This window comes from Oncorhynchus nerka, linkage group LG16 (genome assembly GCF_034236695.1).
Source record: "Oncorhynchus nerka isolate Pitt River linkage group LG16, Oner_Uvic_2.0, whole genome shotgun sequence".
Lineage (NCBI taxonomy): Eukaryota > Metazoa > Chordata > Actinopteri > Salmoniformes > Salmonidae > Oncorhynchus > Oncorhynchus nerka.
The window spans coordinates 33192116-33214566 of record NC_088411.1 but is presented as its reverse complement, the minus strand read 5'-3'; the positions used below and the strand labels follow the sequence as shown (position 1 = coordinate 33214566).

Genomic DNA, 22451 nt, shown 5'->3' with positions numbered 1-22451 from the left:
TGAAAAACAGCTTCTATCTCAAGGGCATCAGACTGTTAAACAGCCATCACTAACATTGAGTGGCTGCTGCCAACATACTGACTCATCTCCAGCCACTTTAATAATGGAAAAATTGATGTAACCAATTTATCACTAGCCACTTTATATTATATAATGTTTACATACCCTACATTACTCATCTGATATGTATATACTGTACGCTATACCATCTACTGCATCTTGCCATCTTGATGTAATGTATCACTAGCCACTTTAAACAATGCAGCTTTATGTTTTCATACCCTACATTACTCATCTGATATGTATATACTGTACTCTATACCATCTACTGCATCTTGCCATCTTGATGTAATGTATCACTAGCCACTTTAAACAATGCCACTTCACAGATGCAGAAAGTAAGCATCACAGTGGGTCAATTTCCACAAAAACTAAGAGCGTTGAATCACAAGGCTCAACTTCTTCTCTATTTTAGTGCCCTGGCAACCATGCTGAAATAGTGTGACGTGAATTCGTTGCACATGCGCAGATACCGTGTGGGACTGTGTGAGAACAAAGTCTTGCCTCTCGCTCATCTCAATATCTGTGGTGCTGCTTGTGGAAATGTATTTTCGATGAGTCTCCTTGTAGCCCTTTCTTGCAGTCAAATTACCAAATCGCCATCTAGTGGACACTTGGGTAGAATGTTACTAACATTTTTCATAATTCATAATCAATAAACATTATTTCCAAAAACCTCCTGAAAATCCTGTGTTTCAATGTTAAACGATTGTGCTTAATATAAAGTGTAATATTGGGATGCAAACTCAAAATGTAATACATTTTAACTCGATATCTAATGTGTCTTCTTCTTTTAAGCCCATAACCATGTGTGTGAGGTGTATACTTTTGTCTACCAAGAAACACTGTTCGACCTTGACTTAGGCCACTGCAGTAAAAGGTTAAGACATATTTTTGAAGACATCTTGAGAAACATCTTCAAGTCCTCATGTCTCAAAACGTCTAAAGATGTCTCACATGTATGTCTCAAAAAGTCTAAAGATGTCTCACATGTATGTCTCAAAACATCTAAAGATGTATCACATGTATGTCTCAAAAAGTCTAAAGATGTCTCACATGTATGTCTCAAAATGTCTAAAGATGTCTCACATGTATGTCTCAAAACATCTAAAGATGTCTCACATGTATGTCTCAAAAAGTCTAAAGATGTCTCACATGTATGTCTCAAGACATCTAAAGATGTCTCACATGTATGTCTCAAAACGTCTAAAGATGTCTCACATGTATGTCTCAAAACATCTAAAGATGTCTCACATGTATGTCTCAAAAAGTCTAAAGATGTCTCACGTGTATGTCTCAAAACATCTAAAGATGTCTCACATGTATGTCTCAAAACGTCTAAAGATGTCTCACATGTATGTCTCAAAACATCTAAAGATGTCTCACATGTATGTCTCAAAACGTCTAAAGATGTCTCACATGTATGTCTCAAAACGTCTAAAGATGTCTCACATGTATGTCTCAAAACGTCTAAAGATGTCTCACATGTATGTCTCAAAACATCTAAAGATGTCTCACATGTATGTCTCAAAATGTCTAAAGATGTCTCACATGTATGTCTCAAAACATCTAAAGATTTCTCACATGTATGTCTCAAAAAGTCTAAAGATGTCTCACATGTATGTCTCAAAACGTCTAAAGATGTCTCACATGTATGTCTCAAAACGTCTAAAGATGTCTCACATGTATGTCTCAAAACGTCTAAAGATGTCTCACATGTATGTCTCAAAACATCTAAAGATGTCTCACATGTATGTCTCAAAATGTCTAAAGATGTCTCACATGTATGTCTCAAAACATCTAAAGATTTCTCACATGTATGTCTCAAAAAGTCTAAAGATGTCTCACATGTATGTCTCAAAACGTCTAAAGATGTCTCACATGTATGTCTCAAAACGTCTAAAGATGTCTCACATGTATGTCTCAAAACGTCTAAAGATGTCTCACATGTATGTCTCAAAACATCTAAAGATGTCTCACATGTATGTCTCAAAACGTCTAAAGATGTCTCACATGTATGTCTCAAAACATCTAAAGATGTCTCACATGTATGTCTCAAAACGTCTAAAGATGTCTCACATGTATGTCTCAAAACATCTAAAGATGTCTCACATGTATGTTTCAAAAAGTCTAAAGATGTCTCACATGTATGTCTCAAAATGTCTAAAGATGTCTCACATGTATGTCTCAAAATGTCTAAAGATGTCTCACATGTATGTCTCAAGACATCTTATGACGACAATGATGGCTGGGTCTGACCGGGGTGGTTTTGTTGTTGCTTTTAGAGAGGCAGGTGTTGTGATTCCCCTACATTATTTTGTTGTTGCTTTTAGAGAGGCAGGTGTTGTGATTCCCCTACATTATTTTGTTGTTGCTTTTAGAGAGGCAGGTGTTGTGATTCCCCTACATTATTTTGTTGTTGCTTTTAGAGAGGCAGGTGTTGTGATTCCCCTACATTATTTTGTTGTTGCTTTTAGAGAGGCAGGTGTTGTGATTCCCCTACATTATTTTGTGGTTGCTTTTAGAGAGGCAGGTGTTGTGATTCCCCTACATTATTTTGTTGTTGCTTTTAGAGAGGCAGGTGTTGTGATTCCCCTACATTATTTTGTTGTTGCTTTTAGAGAGGCAGGTGTTGTGATTCCCCTACATTATTTTGTTGTTGCTTTTAGAGAGGCAGGTGTTGTGATTCCCCTACATTATTTTGTTGTTGCTTTTAGAGAGGCAGGTGTTGTGATTCCCCTACATTATTTTGTTGTTGCTTTTAGAGAGGCAGGTGTTGTGATTCCCCTACATTATTTTGTGGTTGCTTTCAGAGAGGCAGGTGTTGTGATTCCCCTACATTATTTTGTTGTTGCTTTTAGAGCGGCAGGTGTTGTGATTCCCCTACATTATTTTGTTGTTGCTTTTAGAGAGGCAGGTGTTGTGATTCCCCTACATTATTTTGTTGTTGCTTTTAGAGAGGCAGGTGTTGTGATTCCTCTACATTATTTTGTTGTTGCTTTTAGAGAGGCAGGTGTTGTGATTCCCCTACATTATTTTGTTGTTGCTTTTAGAGAGGCAGGTGTTGTGATTCCCCTACATTATTTTGTTGTTGCTTTTAGAGAGGCAGGTGTTGTGATTCCCCTACATTATTTTGTGGTTGTTCAAATTTGAATCAACTACTGAGGATTCTTATTCATCTAATTTTCATCTAGCCTATAGTTGCAAATGACACTCATTAACCATTTCTATTTGCAACATGATGCTGGTGTGTCTCACAGCTCAGATACAGGGGGTGATTGTAATTGTGCCACTGACTCATTCTATACAATCATGGACCTGAAAATGAATTTGGCCCAAAACATGATCATTATTCTTCATGGTTTGCTAAAATATGCTGCATTATGAAATTTCTGGATTGTATCACTGGACATAATGATTAATCTTCACTGCACATACAAACTAAATTAAACAAAATACAGAATATTTAACAGACTATCATAACTCCTTGTCACCCGTTGAATCCATAATATATTGTCGACCAAATGGAGCAGCAGCATCCGTCTCCAGGTACAGTAGCAGTTAACTACAGATCAGAGGACATGAATATGCACAATACAACTTCTCATACTACAGTGATTACTGCGCATACAGCTCAGATAGAAGTAGACTATGACTTGAAACATTAGCATACTAAAGTTATGACACGAACATGAGTCTTTGTTCAAAACCCATAATGACAATTTAAATGTTTTTTATTTTTAATGTAAAGATGATGTGTGCTCTTTAACATTAGAGGTGTATCTTACAATATTTTCCTTGGCTATCACGTTCAACTGACTGGTGATAATATTACAGTGAATTATTCAGCTAATACCTCATCTGATACAAATGTTGTTGAATAATTATTGGCTAATAGTAAGCTGCACCTTCATGTTCCCTGAAACAAAATAGTCACCCAAAAATGCAGAATACTAACACTCAGATGACAGGATGCCAATGATTTTTTGGTTAATATGCCTAATCCTGAGAAATGCACATCCAAAATTAGCAACAACATCCATCACTTTCAGACTGTTCTCCATTTTTCTGAAGGTGCGGTTCTCTATTTCTCTCTGCCGTTACATGCCTTGATGTCATGAGTCAGATGGAACATCAAAGTGTTTGTAATGACATATTTCACAATGATCCTGACTCCTGATCCTGATCCTGACTCATTTCCTGTATGGTAGTTACTTTAACCTCTTGCTTCTACGAGCTCTGGAAATGCAAATGCGCTACGCTAAATGCTAATAGTATTAGTTAAAACTCAAAAGTTCATTAAAATACACATGCAGGGTATCGAATTAAAGCTACACTCGTTGTGAATCCAGGCAACAAGTCAGATTTTTAAAATGCTTTTCGGCGAAAGCATGAGAAGCTATTATCTGATAGCATGTAACACCCTAAAAGACCCACAGGGGACGTAAACAAAATAATTAGCATTTCGGCGTTACACAAACCGCACAATAAAATAGAAAACATTCATTACCTTTCACCATCTTCTTTGTTGGCACTCCTAGATGTCCCATAAACACTATTTGGGTCTTTATTTCGATTAAATCGGTCCATATAAAGCCTAGATATCGTTATATGTAGACTGTGTGATAAACGAAAAAAACATTGTTTCAAAACGTAACGTCATTTTTTAAAATTCAAAAAGTCGACGATAAACTTTCACAAAACACTTCGAAATACGTTTGTAATGCAACTTTAGGTATTAGTAAATGTTAATAAGCGATAAAATTCATCAGGAGGCGATGTAAAGATCATTAGCTGTCCGTCTGGAAAAACGTCCGGCTAGAAACTCAACGAAAATATCCGGTCCTAGACCTGAGGAGATACGGTGCCCTGCATGTGTTTGATCAAGAAAAAACTCGAAGGGAAATGACAAGACTCTAGACACCGTGTGGAAGCTGTAGGTACTGCAACCTCAGTCAATTAATTGTGGTTCACCTTTATCAATGGGTTCAAGTAGCGCATGGATATATTTTCCCATTTTCAGTGATCAGTTTTTCCTGTGCTTTTCGATGTAAATGCCGTTCTGGTAAAGCCACAGCAGTGATTTAACCAGTTTTATAAATGTCTGAGTGTTTTCTATCCACACAGACTAAGCAAATGCATATACTATATTCCTGGCATGAGTAGCAGGGCGCTGAAATGTTGCGCGATTTTTAACAGAATGTTCAAAAAAGTAGAGGGTCGACTTAAGAGGTTAAAGGTCTTCAGTGCTTTCGGAAAGTATTCAGACCCCTTCCCTTTTTCCACATATTGTTACGTTACAGCCTTAAATGTTTCCTAGTCAATCTACACACAATACCCTATGACAAAGCGAAAATGAGACTCGAAATTGAGAGTAGGTGCATTCTGTTTCCATTGACCTTCCTTGAGATGTTTCTACAACTTAATTGGAGTGCACCTGTGGTCAATTCTATTGATTGGACATGATTTGGAAAGGCACACACCTGTCTATATAAGGTCCCACAGTTGACAGTGCATGTCAGACCAAAAACCAAGCCATGAGGTCGAAGGAATTGTCCGTAGAGCTCTGAGACAGGATTGTATGGAGGCACTGATCTGGAAGGGTACCAAAAATATGTCTGCAGCATTGAAGGTGCCCAAGAACACAGTGGCCTCCATCATTCTTAAATGGAAAAAGTTTGGAACCACCAAGACACTTCCTAGAGCTGGCCGCTTGGCTAAACTGAGAATTCGGGGGAGAAGGGCCTTGGTCAGGGAGGTGACCAATAACCAGCTGGTCACTCTGTCAGAGCTCTAGAGTTTCTCTGTGGAGATGGGAGAACCTTCCAGAAGGACAACCATCTCTGCAGCACTCCACCAATCAGGGCCTTTATGGTACAGTGAGCAGACGGAAGCAACTCCTCAGTAAAAGGCACATGACAACCCACTTGGAGTTTGCCAAAAGGCACCTAAAGGACTCTCATACCATGAGAAACAAGATTCTCTGGTCTGATGAAACCAAGATTGAACTCTTTGGTCTGAATGCCAAGGGTCACGTCTGGAGGAAAGCTGGCACCATCCCTACTGTGAACCATGTTTGTGGCAGCATCATGCTGTGGGGGATGTTTTTCAATGCCAGGGACAGGGAGACTAGTCAGGATTGAGGCAATAACAGAGCAAAGTACAGAGAGGTCCTTGATGAAAATCTGCTCCAAAGCGCTCAGGACCTCAGATTGTGGCCAAGGTTCACCTTCCAACAGGACAACGACCCTAAGCACATAGCCAAGACATTCCAGGAGTGGCTTCAGGACAAGTTTCTGAATGTCCTTGAGTGGCCCAGCCAGAGCCCGGACTTGAACCCAATCGAACATCTCTGGAGAGACCTGAAAATAGCTGTATAGCGACACTTCCCATCCAACCTGACAGAGTTTGAGAGTATCTGCAGAGACGAATGGGAGAAACTCCCCAAATACAAGCTTGTAGCATCATACCCAAGAAGATTCAAGGCTGTAATCGCTGCCAAAGGTGCTTCAACAAAGTACTGAATAACGGGTCTTAATACTTATGTAAATGTGATATTTCCTTCATTTTTATACATTGACCTCTACAGTGTTAGTCATATCATTACTTTTATTACCCTATATTTAAGCATTAAGGCCCGAGGAGGTATGGTATATGGCCAATATCCCACGGCTCAGGACCGTTCTTTAGCATGACACAACGAGGAATGACTGGACACAGCCCTTAGCTGTGGTATATTGGCCATATATCACAAACCCCCAAGGTACCTTCTTGCTATTAAAAATTGGGTACCAATGTAAATAGAGCAGTAAAAAAAAAATGTTTGTCATACCTGTGGTATACGGTCTGATATACCACGGCTGTCAGCCAATCAGCATTCAGTGCTCAACCCACCCAGTTTATAATACACCTTAATTAAGTAATTGAGGTTCACTATGTTTGTCATCGTCTATAGGGGCACAAAGGGTTGAATGCCAGGCCAGCCAACCACTGTAAATGCACCAAGGCTTCCAAGTGTTTGATACCCCTCCATTCACTCCATTGCAGACATTATTAAGAGCCCTCCTCCCCTCACCAGCCTCCTGTGAACTCAATACATGATAACTCGCCACACTATCCCCAGGTCCTCTGCTAAGAACATAGAAACACTTACTGCTTCAGTGAGAGGTAGGCGACCTCTCGCCTGAGAATGTGAAATTGACAATGCACACACTGGCTCTCTCAATGTGAGTGCTTATTTTCTCCAAGGCTCTGGCCGTTACAGATACAGTACAAGCATACCACACAAGATCAATGACTATACTGAAGAATACTGGTGAGCATTGATATAAACTAGTCCAGGTGAAAAGACGTCCTGGCTGATAACCAACAGCAGTCTCATCTGTAGGACACTAGTATCTACCACTACCTGACACGCACAACAAAACCAACCAAGTGCTCTATGCAACAACTCCACCAGCAAATAGCCCTAAATGTCAACATCCCTTTGAGTAAAACTTTTAAAACATTATGATGAGATATACTCTTATCACATGCACCTTAAGACAAATGTCAATTGCCAATTTAATTAATTTCACTGGTGCCTCCATGAAAATTACTGATTAGAACCCTTGTGGAAATCCTTCAATTACTTCAATTTGGGAAGAGATATGATCTCAATCAACCATGTAGATTATCACCGGCTAATTATTTCTACCAGTTAATGGGAAGGAGGAATTTGCACACACATATGGACTATTTTCTTCCCTTCAGACATAAGAAATAGCTTGTCTAATATACAAATTCCCATAGATTATTCCAACTAGGCATGCATTTAAAAAAAATGTGCAATGATGTACATGATGTGCACATATTCATAATGCATACACTACACACATGTAAGAAAAACATATAACTGAAGAGGTATATGTCACATTGGTATGAATGATCTGGAGACAGACGCAGGAATGCGTAATAGTTTTTTTTATTGCACCCAAATTACGGCGTGCCGTGTAAAGACATGGGGACGAAGACCAAATAAACACTATACACAACACAGGGTTGAACCCCTAACAACAGAGTGAGGAGTACCTTGAATAAATAACACATGCGCATAATGATTAACACACGGGACAAGACCCGTAATCATCTGCGCAATCCACAAGGACACGAAAGCCCAAAACACACAGCACAGGTACTCACACGCACCAATTGTAACAATAATCGACAGCCCAATGGAAACCAAAGGGCACACTTATACAAGTACTAATCAGTGGGAATGGGGGACAGGTGTGTGTAATGAAAGTTCTGGAGGGATCTGTGACAGTATAGGTGATATCATTGGTATAATTTCAGTCGCAATGGCAGCTGTGGTTACGGTGTGGTACAGTTATAGCAGCGGCAGCTTGCTGGTACAGTGGTAGCAGTGGAGGTAATAGCACATTTGTACCATGGTTAACTGAGGCATAACCTTTTTTAAAGCCAGTAATGACACATGGCTTAGAGGTCTTCTGAATTACATCAACTTTTTTGTCTGATTAAAGCTGCAATATGTAACTTTTTGAGGTGACCTGACATATTCACATAGAAATGTCAGTTGTAGACAAGTATACAAAGTGGAAGATCTGCCCTATGTGCGCTATTTCTATGCTTTGTTTTGTTTTTGTGTCTTTTACTTTTGGTTTTGTACTCCAGCTTCAAACAGCTGAAAATACAATTTGTTTGGTTATGGAAAATATACACTACCATTCAAAAGTTTGGGGTCACTTAAAAATGAAGACCAGCATCCCGGAGTTGCCTATTTACTGTTGACGTTGAAAATGGTGTTTTGCGAGTACTATTTAATGAAGCTGCCAGTTGATGACTTTTGAGGCGTCTGTTTCTCAAACTAGACACTCTAATGTACTTGTTCTCTTGCTCAGTTGTGCACCTGGGCCTCCCAATCCTCTTTCTATTCTGGTTAGGGCCAGTTTGTGCTGTTCTGTGAAGGGAGTAGTACACAGCGTTGTACGGCATCTTCAGTTTCTTGGCAATTTCTTGCATGGAATAGCCTTAGTTTCTCAGAACAAGAATAAACTGACGAGTTTCAGAAGAAACATATTTGTTTCTGGCCATTTTGAGCCTGTAATCGAACCCACAAATGCTGATGCTCCAGATACTCAACTAGTCTAAAGAAGGCCAGTTTTATTGCTTCTTTAATCAGAACAACAGTTTTCAGCTGTGCTAACATAATTGCAAAAGGGTTTTCTAATGATCAATTAGCCTTTTAAAATGATGAACTTGGATTAGCTAACACAACGTGCCATTGGAACACAGGAGTGATGGTTGACGATAATAGGCCTCTGTAACGCCAATGTAGATATTCCATTAAAAATCTGCCTTTCCAGCTACAATAGTCATTTAGAATATTAACAATGTCTAAACTGTATTTCTGATCAATTTGATATAATATTTTAACAAAATAATAGCTTTTCTTTCAAAAACAAGGACATTTCTAAGGGACCCCAAACTTTTGAACGGTAGTGTATTTGACAGTGGTTTAGATGGTAAGATAATTCTCTACACTATAGTTGTTTGTTTTGTCAAATAAACTGAATTTATGCAAACTATTCGAATTTTAGAAACCAGGAAATGACAGAGAGATTTTTGCATAGTGCACCTTTAAATAGCTGAACAAGCTGAATAGTTTTTTTGTTGGCCTCTTGCCCGGTTTCACTGAAGTCAAAACCACTCCAATACAGTCCTGAAGCTCTACCGATATATTAGTTCTGTAAAAATACAGTCCTGAAGCTCTCCGGTATATTTCTGTAGAGGTTCTTTGATTCCATTTAGTTTAAAACAGATCATTTGTGCTCCCATAGTTCACAGTCATCACCACTGAACCATAAAAGCTTGGCTTCCAGGGTCTGGGGGCAATATTTAGGCTGTTTCAGGTCTCAGGGATGGGAATGCAGGTTGGCGAAGCCCCACTATAAAGGAATCACCAAGGTCATATTTGCTTTTTGTAGGAACACAAACCCACGCCCCTTTCAAGGTGTAAGAACACCCTGACCTGCTATTCACACAGTCAAATCTCTAAATATTGGTGTGTGTGTGTGTGTGTGTGTGTGTGTGTGTGTGTGTGTGTGTGTGTGTGTGTGTGTGTGTGTGTGTGCGCGTGTCCGTGTGCGCACCATTGCCTGTCTTATCTTCATCTGAGGGTCGCTGATGATAGTCTGACATGAAGTGACAAGCATGGCAATTTTGTGGGAAACATTTGTAGCCTACTATTTAGTCAAATGGAGTTGAGGTCCAGGCTGAATTTTATTGGGGAAAGTTTCTCTGACTATCTGTCTCTCTTACAAATCCAGTAACACAAGCTATGATTAAAGTGTCTTGTATTTTCTCTTGGATGGCACTAACACCAACAAGGAATCTTTGAATAGATAAGTTATATAGCTGGTTTTAATGTATTTTAACACACCTTTGGTTCAATTTAACCAGTAAGTATCGTGCATAATAAATACGACGTAGCTAATCACTTCATCTCCCAACATACTGTATGTGATGCCTGTGGACACAATGGACTGGTAGACAAAACCAATCAAATAATCTACAACACATTGGTAATTGTAGCGATAAAGACCGGCCAAAACAATGACACGTTACCTTCGGCAAGCAGACGCATTGCATGAACAAATGAGGAGTCCAGCGTATCTTTCTCGGCCATCAGCTCCGGTAAGCATTTCTCCTGATCCATGATAAGGTACCTCTCCTGTTCACCGCTTGTGCAGGTGAGACGACAAAAGTGATGAGAGGGTCGGAATGCGCGTCTCTCTTCTACTTGGTAATTATCTTTATAGGTAGGCTACCGCAAGAAAATCCGTAAGGAATCTCTTCAATTACACGTGATGCTTGACTGAGAACTGAACGACATTCAGAGCTATAAACACATCTCTCCACATCCCACTCCCTCCTGGAGAATCAACCACCTTAGCTACAGAGAGACTGCGTGGCGCTCCCCGCCCCTCTGAAACGCGATTGGTCATATGAGACAGACTATTCGCAAACAACAAATCTCAACACTGTTATGATAATGCGCTGTTGTAGTAGGCTACAGCGAATATTTTCCTTCAGCCGCTGTCCTTGGTGCTGAAAGTTTCTCACGTGTGGAAACAAGCAGACACATTTTAGTCAATTAGCAGACACCCTTATCCAGGGTAACTTACAGTAGTGAGTGCATACGTTTTCATATTTATCCGTACTGGTCTCCCGTGGAAATCGAACCCACAACCCTAGCGTTGCGAGTGCCATGCTCTACCAACTGATCTACACGGGACTTAAATACGGTGAAGTTAGATAGGCAACACAATAAACCTGTTAATATGAATGAAATGCAAGGTCTTAGGCTACCGTATGTCCATGTATTGCCACTACTTTATTCCTTTTACTGGACAAAAAGTATTTTGACAATATATCTGTGGCAGGTGAGAAATGTATGGCCAAAATGGAATTAGGTTGAATTTCTTTAAGGCAACAGCTGTCTTACACAAATTGGTCTGCAATGGAAATAAATGAAATCAAACATCTCAAGGCATTCCTAAAATGAATTTACACAATATAAATGAGCCATTACAGTTGATTGTCACAATTTAAATTTGACTTTTGTTTTGTTCCAACACAATGAAACATTAAGTAAGAAGTGGTGTTTGTTTTAATCTTCATTTTATATGTGAAGAAATCATAAATACTCGGGACATGCTGGCCAAAGACTGCACACACTTCGGAGAAAATGTTTTGTCAATCCGTACACTCTTAGATAAAAGGGTTCCTAAAGGGTTCCACTGCTGTCCCTATAGGAGAACCCTTTTTTTAGTTCTACATGGAACCCAAAGTGTTATACTACCTGGAACAAAAAGGGTTCTTCAAAGGGTTATCATATGGGGACAGTTGAAGAACCCATTTGGGTTCTAGATAGCACCTTCTTTTCTGAGAGTGTAGGAATAATAATAATAATGTTGCATGTAATGTTCCCTCAAGCCTGCCTTGTGGTTTGAGTGAGCTTATTTTGCTATGCCTATGAATACTAATCAATGGATTTGTTGCGAGCTTCTACTTGCCAAGTTGGATTAGAATGTGGTGACAACAAACCTACAGAAGGGTCACACGCATGCAGGTGCGCGCACACACACACACACACACACACACACACACACACACACACACACACACACACACACACACACACACACTATACAACTGTATAAATCCAGCTTGTTTCATTAATGATTGAATGGATTATAGACCTGCGTGTCATGAACGTAACTGAGCATAATCACCTATCATATAATTTCAACCCTTCTAGTATGAAACATTCTACATACTGCTACAGCCTCTTAACGGAGACACTTCTAGACATTCTAAATGGTGGAAGCATTAGTCTTTTAACAGCTATCCTTGTCCTCCTCAAGGCCACATATACAGCAGCTTATACCAATGTCCATTACAAGATGGGCTCAGTCGTATTGGATTTGGTTTCTTGACGTGATGTGCTCTCTCTGGGAGGCTGAGAGAAAGAGAGAATGTTCCAGAACCCAAGGACAAAGACATCCTCACTAAAACACAAAGGTTGTGTGATCTCATAGCTTAGGCAGAGCTTACTACAAAGCGTATGGTTACACGGAGCGACCATTTACACATAGAGCAGATTCTGACATTTTGTATTTATTAAGGATCATCATATGCTACTGCCTACGCATCAGCTACTCTTCCCGGGGTCCAGCAACATTAAGGCAGTTATATTCAATAAAACATATTACATGACATTACATTGCATAACACTTTTCACAACACATTAAGTGTGTGCCCTCAGGCTGCTACTCTACTACCACACATCTACAATACAAAATCCATGTGTACGTGTGAGTGTTATCGTGTGTAATTGCACGACAAGACCAAGTCGATTTGTTGTGTAGTTTGCATGCTCCTGGGTATAACAAATACTGTAGCAACCTGCATTGTTATTATAATGATAACAGTATTTCAATGCAATGACAAAATGGTGATTGTTTTTTCCCAACTGATTTGTTTTTCTCTGTATAAACTGTAAGCTGTATGCTTTCTGACATTGGTTGATGTTCTATGGTTGGTGGATAGGATAATCAAAGGAGGGAGACAAATTGCCAATTTGGTGATTTCTAAGAATTATCCACAGGTGGGATTGAGGGAATTAATATTCTCAGAAAGTTAGTAATAATGGTCAGCATCTTTCAAAAAGGAATATTTTGTGAGATGACTGCTGAGATTGTACTGGTTAGAGCTGGGCGATAAGGACAGAAATCCATATCACAATACATTGCCTGAATTGATGTGATAACGATAAATATTATGATAAGTTTATAACATTAATGTGGGACACCATATTTTTGTATTAGCCTTTAAAATACTACTACTAGTTTGATGGTTGTAGCCATCTATTGTTCCATGAACAATCACCCATATTAGCAATAGTATTACATTTCAAACCTCACTGTTCTCTAGTATAGGCTACTTATCGTAATGAATGATATCAGCAAAATACCTGCGATGTCTTTTCTCGGATTGGTTCCCCTGTGTAATATCTGCTTGGTTGTATAGTCCAAAGACAGAGTGGTACGAGGTATGTTAGGAGGGATGTAATGTTCCATTTTAAAACATGTATGACCATATGAATAACAGAACCAACATTTGTTAGAAGGTGCAATGCAGCTGTTTCTGGGTAACAATGAAGTACCTTACTGTGATTGTTTTCAATAAAAATGGTCAAAAACAAAAACACTCTTCTTAGCAAAGAACAATTTCTCAAGTAAGAATTTTGCTAGGACTGTCTTAGAGTTGTCTGAGTGGGGAGGAATAACTGAAGAAGATCTGTTGTTGGCAGAGAGGTTTGAACCCGCTGTCTTGTCTATTAACTCATTTACTGCCAGGCCAAAACTTAGGAGGTCCTTCCAAACAGCTCTTACTTACACTAAAAAGGCATTATCATCATTTTCACAATTTCACAGTATTATTCCAACCTCATAGTGTGGAAGTATATATAAACCACAGGAAATGGGCCATTAAGAATGCACAGACTAGAGGAAAAGGTCAAGTATAGCAAAAGGGACTATAACAACCATCTCTGAAAAGGAAAAACACCCATTAATGAAGAGTTTATTTGAACTTTGATCTGACAGTACCTTGAGTGCACCTTTATCAAAGCACAATACTTGAAAGGATGTGCTACTGTGTAACTTTTGCAAGGTGTAAAAATGATCTCACAATTCCAGCAGTATGCTCAAAGGCAGGTCAGACAAGTTAGGCAGGCAGGAAGGTTGCAGACATATCGCAAATACTTTACTAAAGTTAACATTTATCTTTAAAAACACTTTTTAATTGATGTTATTCCAAGAATAAGATCACTTACACTGCCACAGTCTAAAATGCATTCATGTACTGTTTTAGTTTGCCACAGCTGCATAGTGACCTGAAATGGATGGATTCTTGCAGCTCTCTGGTGGCCGAAACATAAAACTGCATATTCAGAGTCCCAACATGACAGACAGTCCACATTGATTGATGATTTGCATTTATATTGTCCATAAGATTCAGAAACAGGCAGTTTATGCATTTGTGGCCTGCAATTACAGCACTAACAGCTCTGAACCATGTCAGCAGCGATTTTTTAAAATCGCAAGCCAAATGACTTTCTTTTTACTATAAGCTGAACATTATTGTCACTCCCTGACCTTAGAGATCCTTTTTATGTCTCTATTTTGATTTGGTCAGGGCATGAGTTGGGGTGGGCATTCTATGTTGTGTTCTATGTTTTCTATTTCTGTGTGTTTGGCCAGAAGTGGTTCTCAATCAGAGGCAGCGGTCTATCGTTGTCTCTGATTGAGAACCATACTTAGGTAGCCTTTTCCACCTGTGTCTTGTGGGTAGTTGTTTTCTGTTTTTGTGTCTGCACCAGACAGAACTGTTTCGGTTCAGTTCGTTCTCTTTGTTATTTCAGTGTTCAGTTCAAATAAAGGTATGAACATGTACCACGCTGCACCTTGGTCCTCTCCTTCCAACAGCTGTTACAATTATGAACTGATTTAACACTTCTTTCATTATATTGTATAAAAGACACCTCAAATTAAAGTCCACTGTTATTGCAAATAAAAAATGGCACACTTTTAAAAATGTCAAAGAACATTTCAGATGATTACAAGCACTACAAAATGACATCTTATAATGAGATCTGGCGGTATAATTTTAACCTCTGTAAAGTCATAATGCTCTCACTAGGTAGGTGCAACCCAGTGTGAATGGAACAGAAAAGGAGATGATGAATTTGTTATTTTAGCAGGGACCCAGAATGTGGAAATCCAATATCCCTGTGTATGAATTATTAACTAGAATTGGACAGTGAAGGGAAGGTAATATTAAGGTTTGGTCAATTTGGGACCAAATGGCTCTCCTACACTCTTAGAAAAAAAAGGTGCTATCTAGAACCTAAGAGTTCTTCAGCTGTCCCCATAGGAGAACCTTTTGAATAACCCTTTTTCGTTCCAGGTGGAACCCTTTTGGTTCCACATAGAACCCTTTTGGGTTCCATGTAGGACCCTTTCCACAGAGAGTTCTACATGGAACCCAAAACGGTTATATCTAGAACCAAAAAGGTTCTATTATGGAATTCAAAAAGAGTTCTCCTATAGATGCGGTAAAGAGGTCAATGGAACGCAGACAGTGGGGGATAAAAGAAGGACGCCGGATTTGCGCCCATTCAACAAATCTGATCTAACAAAGTGGATATTCGTCAACTCCATCATGACTGATGTATTGTAACAGATCCACAATGTGGTTACTAAGTTCTATTTGGATATATTTACTGTAGCTGTTTTCATAACATTTAGAAGTTGTTCCTTTTCAGGTCTAGAAAAAGTGACTGCTAAATGCTGACTACCGTTTGTCCAGTATAAGCCAGTAGTATAACTAGCATACAGAAATCAGTGGTGGTAGGGTAATCAAAGTCATTTTTAACTGCAATTATTGATTAGTGACGATGACAAGAACATGTATTGGGATTGACATCCATTTTTACCCGAAAATAGTGTGAAATACACATATAAACAGTCATCTAAATGTAGGCTCATTTTGCTGGGGGATTCGTCAACTTTCCCCCATGCATTTCTATTGTCTGGGTCGAGTTCCATTGACCTCTGCACCGCATCTATGGGGATGAACCCTTTCGGGACCTTTTATTCTAAGAACTTCTCACTTTCTACAACTGTCCTGCAATCACTTTAACCTTATTTGTTACTGTATTGTTTCTCTCTTTTTTTCAAACACATTTTTTTCAAAAGTGCACTCAGGCTATCCGGAAAGTCAAAGTTAGTTACTTTAAGGAGCAGTTCTCTCTCTGTGGGTCTAACCCCAAGAAGTTCTGGAAAACGGTTAAAGACCTGGAGAATAAATCCTTCTCCTCACAGCTGCCCATGTCCCTTAGTATTAATGATGTGGTTGTTACTGAGAAGGAGCACATGGCTGAGGTCTTTATTCACCACTTCATTAAGTCAGGATTCCTATTTGACTCAGCCATGCCTCCTTGCCCGTCCAACATTTCCTCGTCTCCCACCCCTTCTAATGCGACTATCCCCGATGCTTCTCCCTCTTTATCCCCTGCCCCACTACAAAGTTTATTCTTGCAGGCAGTCACTGAGTCCGAGATGTTAAAGGAGCTCCTGAAACTTGACCCCCAAAAACTATCTTGTCAGATGGTTTAGACCCTTTCTTCTTTAAGGTTGCTGCCTTTATCATCGCCAAGCCTATCTCCAACCTTATTAACCTGTAACCTTCTGGGGAGGTTTCCATTGCTTGGAAGGCAGCCACGGTTCGTCCTTTATTTAAAGGGGGATATCAAGCTGATCCTAACTGTTATAGGCATATTTCTATTTTGCCCTGTTTATCAAAAGTGTTGGAAAAACTTGTCAATAATCAACTGACTGGCATTCTTGATGTCTATAGTATTCTCTCTGGTATGCAATCTGCTTTCCGCTCAGGAAAGGTTATGGATGTGTCACTGCAACCTTAAAGGTCCTCAATGATGTCACCATTGCCTTTAATTCTAAGAAAAGTTGTGCTGTAATGTTTATTGACTTGGCCAAAGCTTTTGATATGGTAGACCATTTCATTCTTGTGGACCGGCTAAGAAGTATTGGTGTGTCTACGGGGTCTTTGGCCTGGTTTGCTAACTACCTCTCTCAAAGAGTGCAGTGTATAAAGTCAGAAAATCTGCTGTATCATCCACTGCCTGTCACCAAGGGAGTACCCCAAGGCACAATCCTAGGCCCCAAGCTCTTCTCAATTTACATCAACAACATAGCTCAGGCAGTAGGAAGCTCTCTCATCCATTTATATGCAAATGATACAGTCATAAACTCAGCTGACCCCTCCCCAGATTTGGTGTTAAATGCTCTAAAACAAAGCTTGCTTAGTGTCCAACAAGCTTTCTCTACCCTTAACCTTGTTCTGAACACCTCCAAAAAAAAGGTCATGTGTTTTGGTAAGAAGAATGCACCTCTCCCCATAGGTGTGATCACTACCTCTGTGGGTTTAGAGCTTGAGGTAGTCACCTCACACAAGTGCTTCAGAGTATGGCTAGATGGTACACTGTCCTTGTCTCAGCACATATCAAAGCTGCATATCAAATCTAGTCTTGGTTTCCTCTATTGTAATCGCTCCTCTTTCACCCCAGCTGCCAAACTAACCCTGAATCAGATGAAAATCCTACCCATGCTAGATTAAAGAGATATCATTTAAAGATCAGCAGGTAAGGGTGCTCTCAAGCGGCTAGATGTTCTTTACCATTCGGCCATCAGATTTGCCACCAATGCACCTTATAGGACACATCACTGCACTCTATACTCCTCTGTAAACTGGTCATCTCTGTATACCTGTCGCAAGACCCACTGGTTTATGCTTATTTATAAAACCCTCTTAGGCCTCACTCCCCCCTATCTGAGATATCTACTGCAGCCCTCATCCTCCACATACAACACCCGTTCAACCAGTCTCATTCTGTTATAGGTCCCCAAAGCACACACATCCCTGGGTCGCTCGTCTTTTCAGTTCACTGCAGCTAGCGACTGGAACGAGCTGCAACAAACACTCAAACTGGACAGTTTTATCTCAATCTCTTCATTCAAAGACTCAATCATGGACACTCTTACTGACAGTTGTGGCTGCTTTGCGTGTTGTATTGTTGTCTCTACCTTCTTTCCCTTTGTGCTGTTGTCTGTGCCCAATAATGTTTGTGCCATGTTTTGTGCTGCTACCATGTTGTTGTCATGTTGTGTTGCTACCATGCTGTGTTGTCATGTGTTGCTGCCTTGCTATGTTGTTGTCTTAGGTTTCTCTTTATGTAGTTTTGTGTTGTCTCTCTTGTCGTGATGTGTTTTTTGTATATTTATATTTAATTTATTTAATTTATTTTTATTCCCAGCCCCTGTCCCCGCAGGAGGCCTTTTGCCTTTTGGTAGGCCATCATTGTAAATACGAATGTGTTCTTAACTGACTTGCCTAGTTAAATAAATGTTAAAAACATTTGTTTTATATAATTGAAAAACACTTGCAAGAGAAATGCACTTAATCTTTTGATTCATCACATACACTACTATTTATTATCTATCCTGTTGCCTAGTCACTTTATCCCTACCTATTTGTACATGTCTACCTCAATTACCCCTGCACATAGACTCTGTACTGGTACCCCATGTATATAGCCAAGTTATCATTGACTCTGTACTGGTACTCTGTGTATATAGCCAAGTTATCATTGACTCTGTACTATTACCCTGTGTGTATATAGCCATGTTATCATTGACTCTGTACTGGTACCCTGTGTGTATAGCCAAGTTATCATTGACTCTGTACTATTACCCTGTGTGTATATAGCCAAGTTATCATTGACTCTGTACTGGTACCCTGTGTGTATAGCCAAGTTATCATTGACTCTGTACTGGTACCCTGTGTATATAGCCAGGTTATCATTGACTCTGTACTGGTACCTTGTGTATATAGTCAGGTTATCATTGACTCTGTACTGGTACCTCGTGTATATAGCCAGGTTATCATTGACTCTGTACTGGTACCCTGTGTATATAGCCAGGTTATCATTGACTCTGTACTAGTACCTTGTGTATATAGTCAGGTTATCATTGACTCTGTACTGGTACCTCGTGTATATAGCCAGGTTATCATTGACTCTGTACTGGTACCCTGTGTATATAGCCAGGTTATCATTGACTCTGTACTGGTACCTTGTGTATATAGTCAGGTTATCATTGACTCTGTACTGGTACCTCGTGTATATAGCCAGGTTATCATTGACTCTGTACTGGTACCCTGTGTATATAGCCAGGTTATCATTGACTCTGTACTGGTACCCTGTGTGTATAGCCAAGTTATCATTACTCATTGTGTATTTATTCCTTGTGGTATTATTGTTCTATTATTTCTCTTTTTTTCTCTCTGCATTGTTGGGAAGGGCCTGTATGTAAGCATTTCACTGTTAGTATACACCTGTTGTTTACAAAGCATGTGACAAATGCTATTTGATTTGACTAAATCACTGAGATGGTTTCTGGAGTGATCTAAGGTGTTGTATCAACAGCATTGTACAATAAGTGTCCAGAGTAAGCTACCAATGGCTAATGTTTTGGAACACAATCATTGCATTGAAATAAATGTATTTGCTACACCGTGATATGAAATGAAACAGACTTCGGTACACGGATCAAGCTCCGCACTGTCTCTGCTGGTGTTTCTATGGAAGTAGCCTACATTGTATAGTGCTGTGAATCACAGCAACATGGTCAAGATTCAGGGCTATACCTCTGAATCTAGGCTGGTTCAGAGTACAGGCTTGAGCTAATAATCCCTGCTATTGCTGTTGGCTAAAAGTGGCAACACCACCAGCTCTACTTGGAGTGCAGCCTTGCAGGATTCAGACAAGCCAATGCCCTTTGTGACCCGCAATTATTTTCAGTGCTCGCTACCTGGTAAAAGTGAATTTAATAGTTGCCTCCGGTAAGACAGAAAATGTGAAAATAATAAGATATTAGACCTCACAGAGGTAATTGTAATAAAAAAAATTGTACTTCAGAGCGCTACATTGCATATCAGCAATTACAATGGACCATGGTCCATCCATTTATGGCAAAAAATTCAGGGGAAATAACCATTTCTCATATTCTATTTCCTTGTTCAAAAGCTGTGTATCTTGTTTTGTGTTAAATTGTTTTCTCCTTTGAAGCAACGAAAAGAATAAACAGTTATGAGAATGAAAGGTAACACCTTGCCCTGCAAGGGAATTTGATAAGGCATTTTTTCCTAAAGCATAATTGTTTTTCACGTTTTCTATGTGCAAACCAGTTGGCTACTGATATACAAACAGTCTGTTTAAAGCCCAGCCCATATGTTGTCTAATATAACTGACAGATTAATGGTAGATGGAATGAGCTCAGTGCGTTACCCAGTTTATTGTTGGATAAAGCCTCAGAGAATGAAAAATAAAATCAAGATGTATTTTTTGTCATTAAAACTAAGTTAATCTGTGCCTCCATTTGGGAGAAGTATACTACATGACCAAAATATGTGGACACTAGTTGAACACAAGTTGAACATCTCATTCCAAAATCCTGGGATCATTAATATGGAGTTGGTCCCCCCTTGCTGCTATAATAGCCTCCACTCTTCTGGGAAGGCTTTACACTAAATGTTGGAACATTGCTGTGGGGATTTGCTTCCATTCAGTCACAAGAGCATTAGTGAAGTCAGGCACTGATGTTGGGCGACTAGGCCTGGCTTGTAGTCGGCATTACAATTCATCCCAAAGGTGTTTGATGGGGTTGGGATTTGTGCAGGCCAGTCAAGTTCTTCCACACTGACCTCCACAAACCATTTCTGTATGGACCTTGCTTTGTGCATGGGAACTGTCATGCTGAAACAGGAAAGGGCCTTCCTCAAATTGTTGCCACAAAGTTGGATGCCCAGAATCCTCTAGAATGTAATTGTATGCTGTAGCGTTAAGATTTCCCTTCACTGGAACTAAGGGGCCTAACCCGAACCATGAAGAACAGGCTTAGACCGTTATTACTCCTCCACCAAACTTTACAGTTGTCTCTATGCATTGGGGCGGGTATCGAGCTTTGCACCACTCCAGCCGACTCTTGGCATTGCGCATGGTGATCTTAGGCTTGTGTGCGGCTGCTCGACCATGGGAACCCATTTCAAGAAGCTCTCCACTAACAGTTATTGTGCTGACGCTGCTTCTAGTTGCTTCCAGTTTGGAACTTAGTAGTTAATGTTGCAACCGAGGACAGGTGATTTTGACACGCTACACACTTCAGCACTCGCCAGTCCCGTTCTGTGAGCTTGTGTGGTCAACCACTTCGAGGCTGAGCCCTTGTTACTCTGAGACGTTTTCACTTAACAATAACAGCACTTTCAGTTGACCGGTAACATCCTGTGACGGTGCCACGTTGAAAGTCACTGAGCTCTTCAGTAAGGCCATTCTAATGTCAACGTTTGTCTATGGAGATTGCATGGCTGTGTGCTCAATTTTATACACCTGTCAGCAATGGGGGGGCTTGGCTGAAATAGCCAAACCCAGTCATTTGATGGGGTGTCCACATACTTTTGTATATATTGTGTATATGAATGCAGCTGTTCGAATGTGATGTGTGACACTTTAAATCAAATTTAAAGCATATAACTCAATCATGTGTTGTTAGTGCTGCCATGAAATCAGGTATGACAGGTTGTTTCAAGGCTGTTCTGTTCTGGTTATACATGTTAAGGGATATACAGTTTAGCCCTGGATTGAGAAGTACAACAAATGTATCTGACCACTTGGTTCCCTGAAATGTATGATCTTCGCTGACTTCTACAGCGTAAACAGTCATAGTTTATCCACTATCTGTCCTTCTAGGGTAAGAAGGCCGAACATCTCAGCTCATCTCCACATGAAACATACGTGTTTAGAAAATGGTTAAAAAAGCACTCCAATGAACAATTCCAGGAAATGAAAAGCAATGGAAACATTGAAAAATGGTGGTATGGCCCTTTCAAGAAGTTGTTATCCTTTCAAGAAGTTGTTATCCGTTCAAGAAGTTGTTATCCTTTCAAGAAGTTGTTATCCGTTCAAGAAGTTGTTATCCTTTCAAGAAGTTGTTATCCTTTCAAGAAGTTGTTATCCTTTCAAGAAGTTGTTATCCTTTCAAGAAGTTGTTATCCGTTCAAGAAGTTGTTATCCTTTCAAGAAGTTGTTATACTTTCAAGAAGTTGTTATCCTTTCAAGAAGTTGTTATACTTTCAAGAAGTTGTTATCCTTTCAAGAAGCAGTGTGTTTGTGATGACTCTGAAGAAGA

The 22451-nt window shown here is 39.7% G+C and overlaps 1 protein-coding gene across 2 annotated transcripts in view; it reads right to left on the bottom strand.

Annotated features, from left to right (window-relative positions):
* LOC115144499 (KH domain-containing, RNA-binding, signal transduction-associated protein 2-like) overlaps nt 1-11024 on the bottom strand; it is a 154332-nt gene extending 143308 nt beyond the window's left edge. For both annotated transcript variants that reach the window (XM_065002622.1, XM_065002623.1), the window contains exon 1: nt 10687-11024. In XM_065002622.1, the coding sequence (XP_064858694.1) occupies nt 10687-10777 (91 nt within the window). In that variant the 5' untranslated portion in view covers nt 10778-11024. The remainder of the gene's footprint in view (nt 1-10686) is intronic.
* Nucleotides 11025-22451: the final 11427 nt, after the last annotated feature.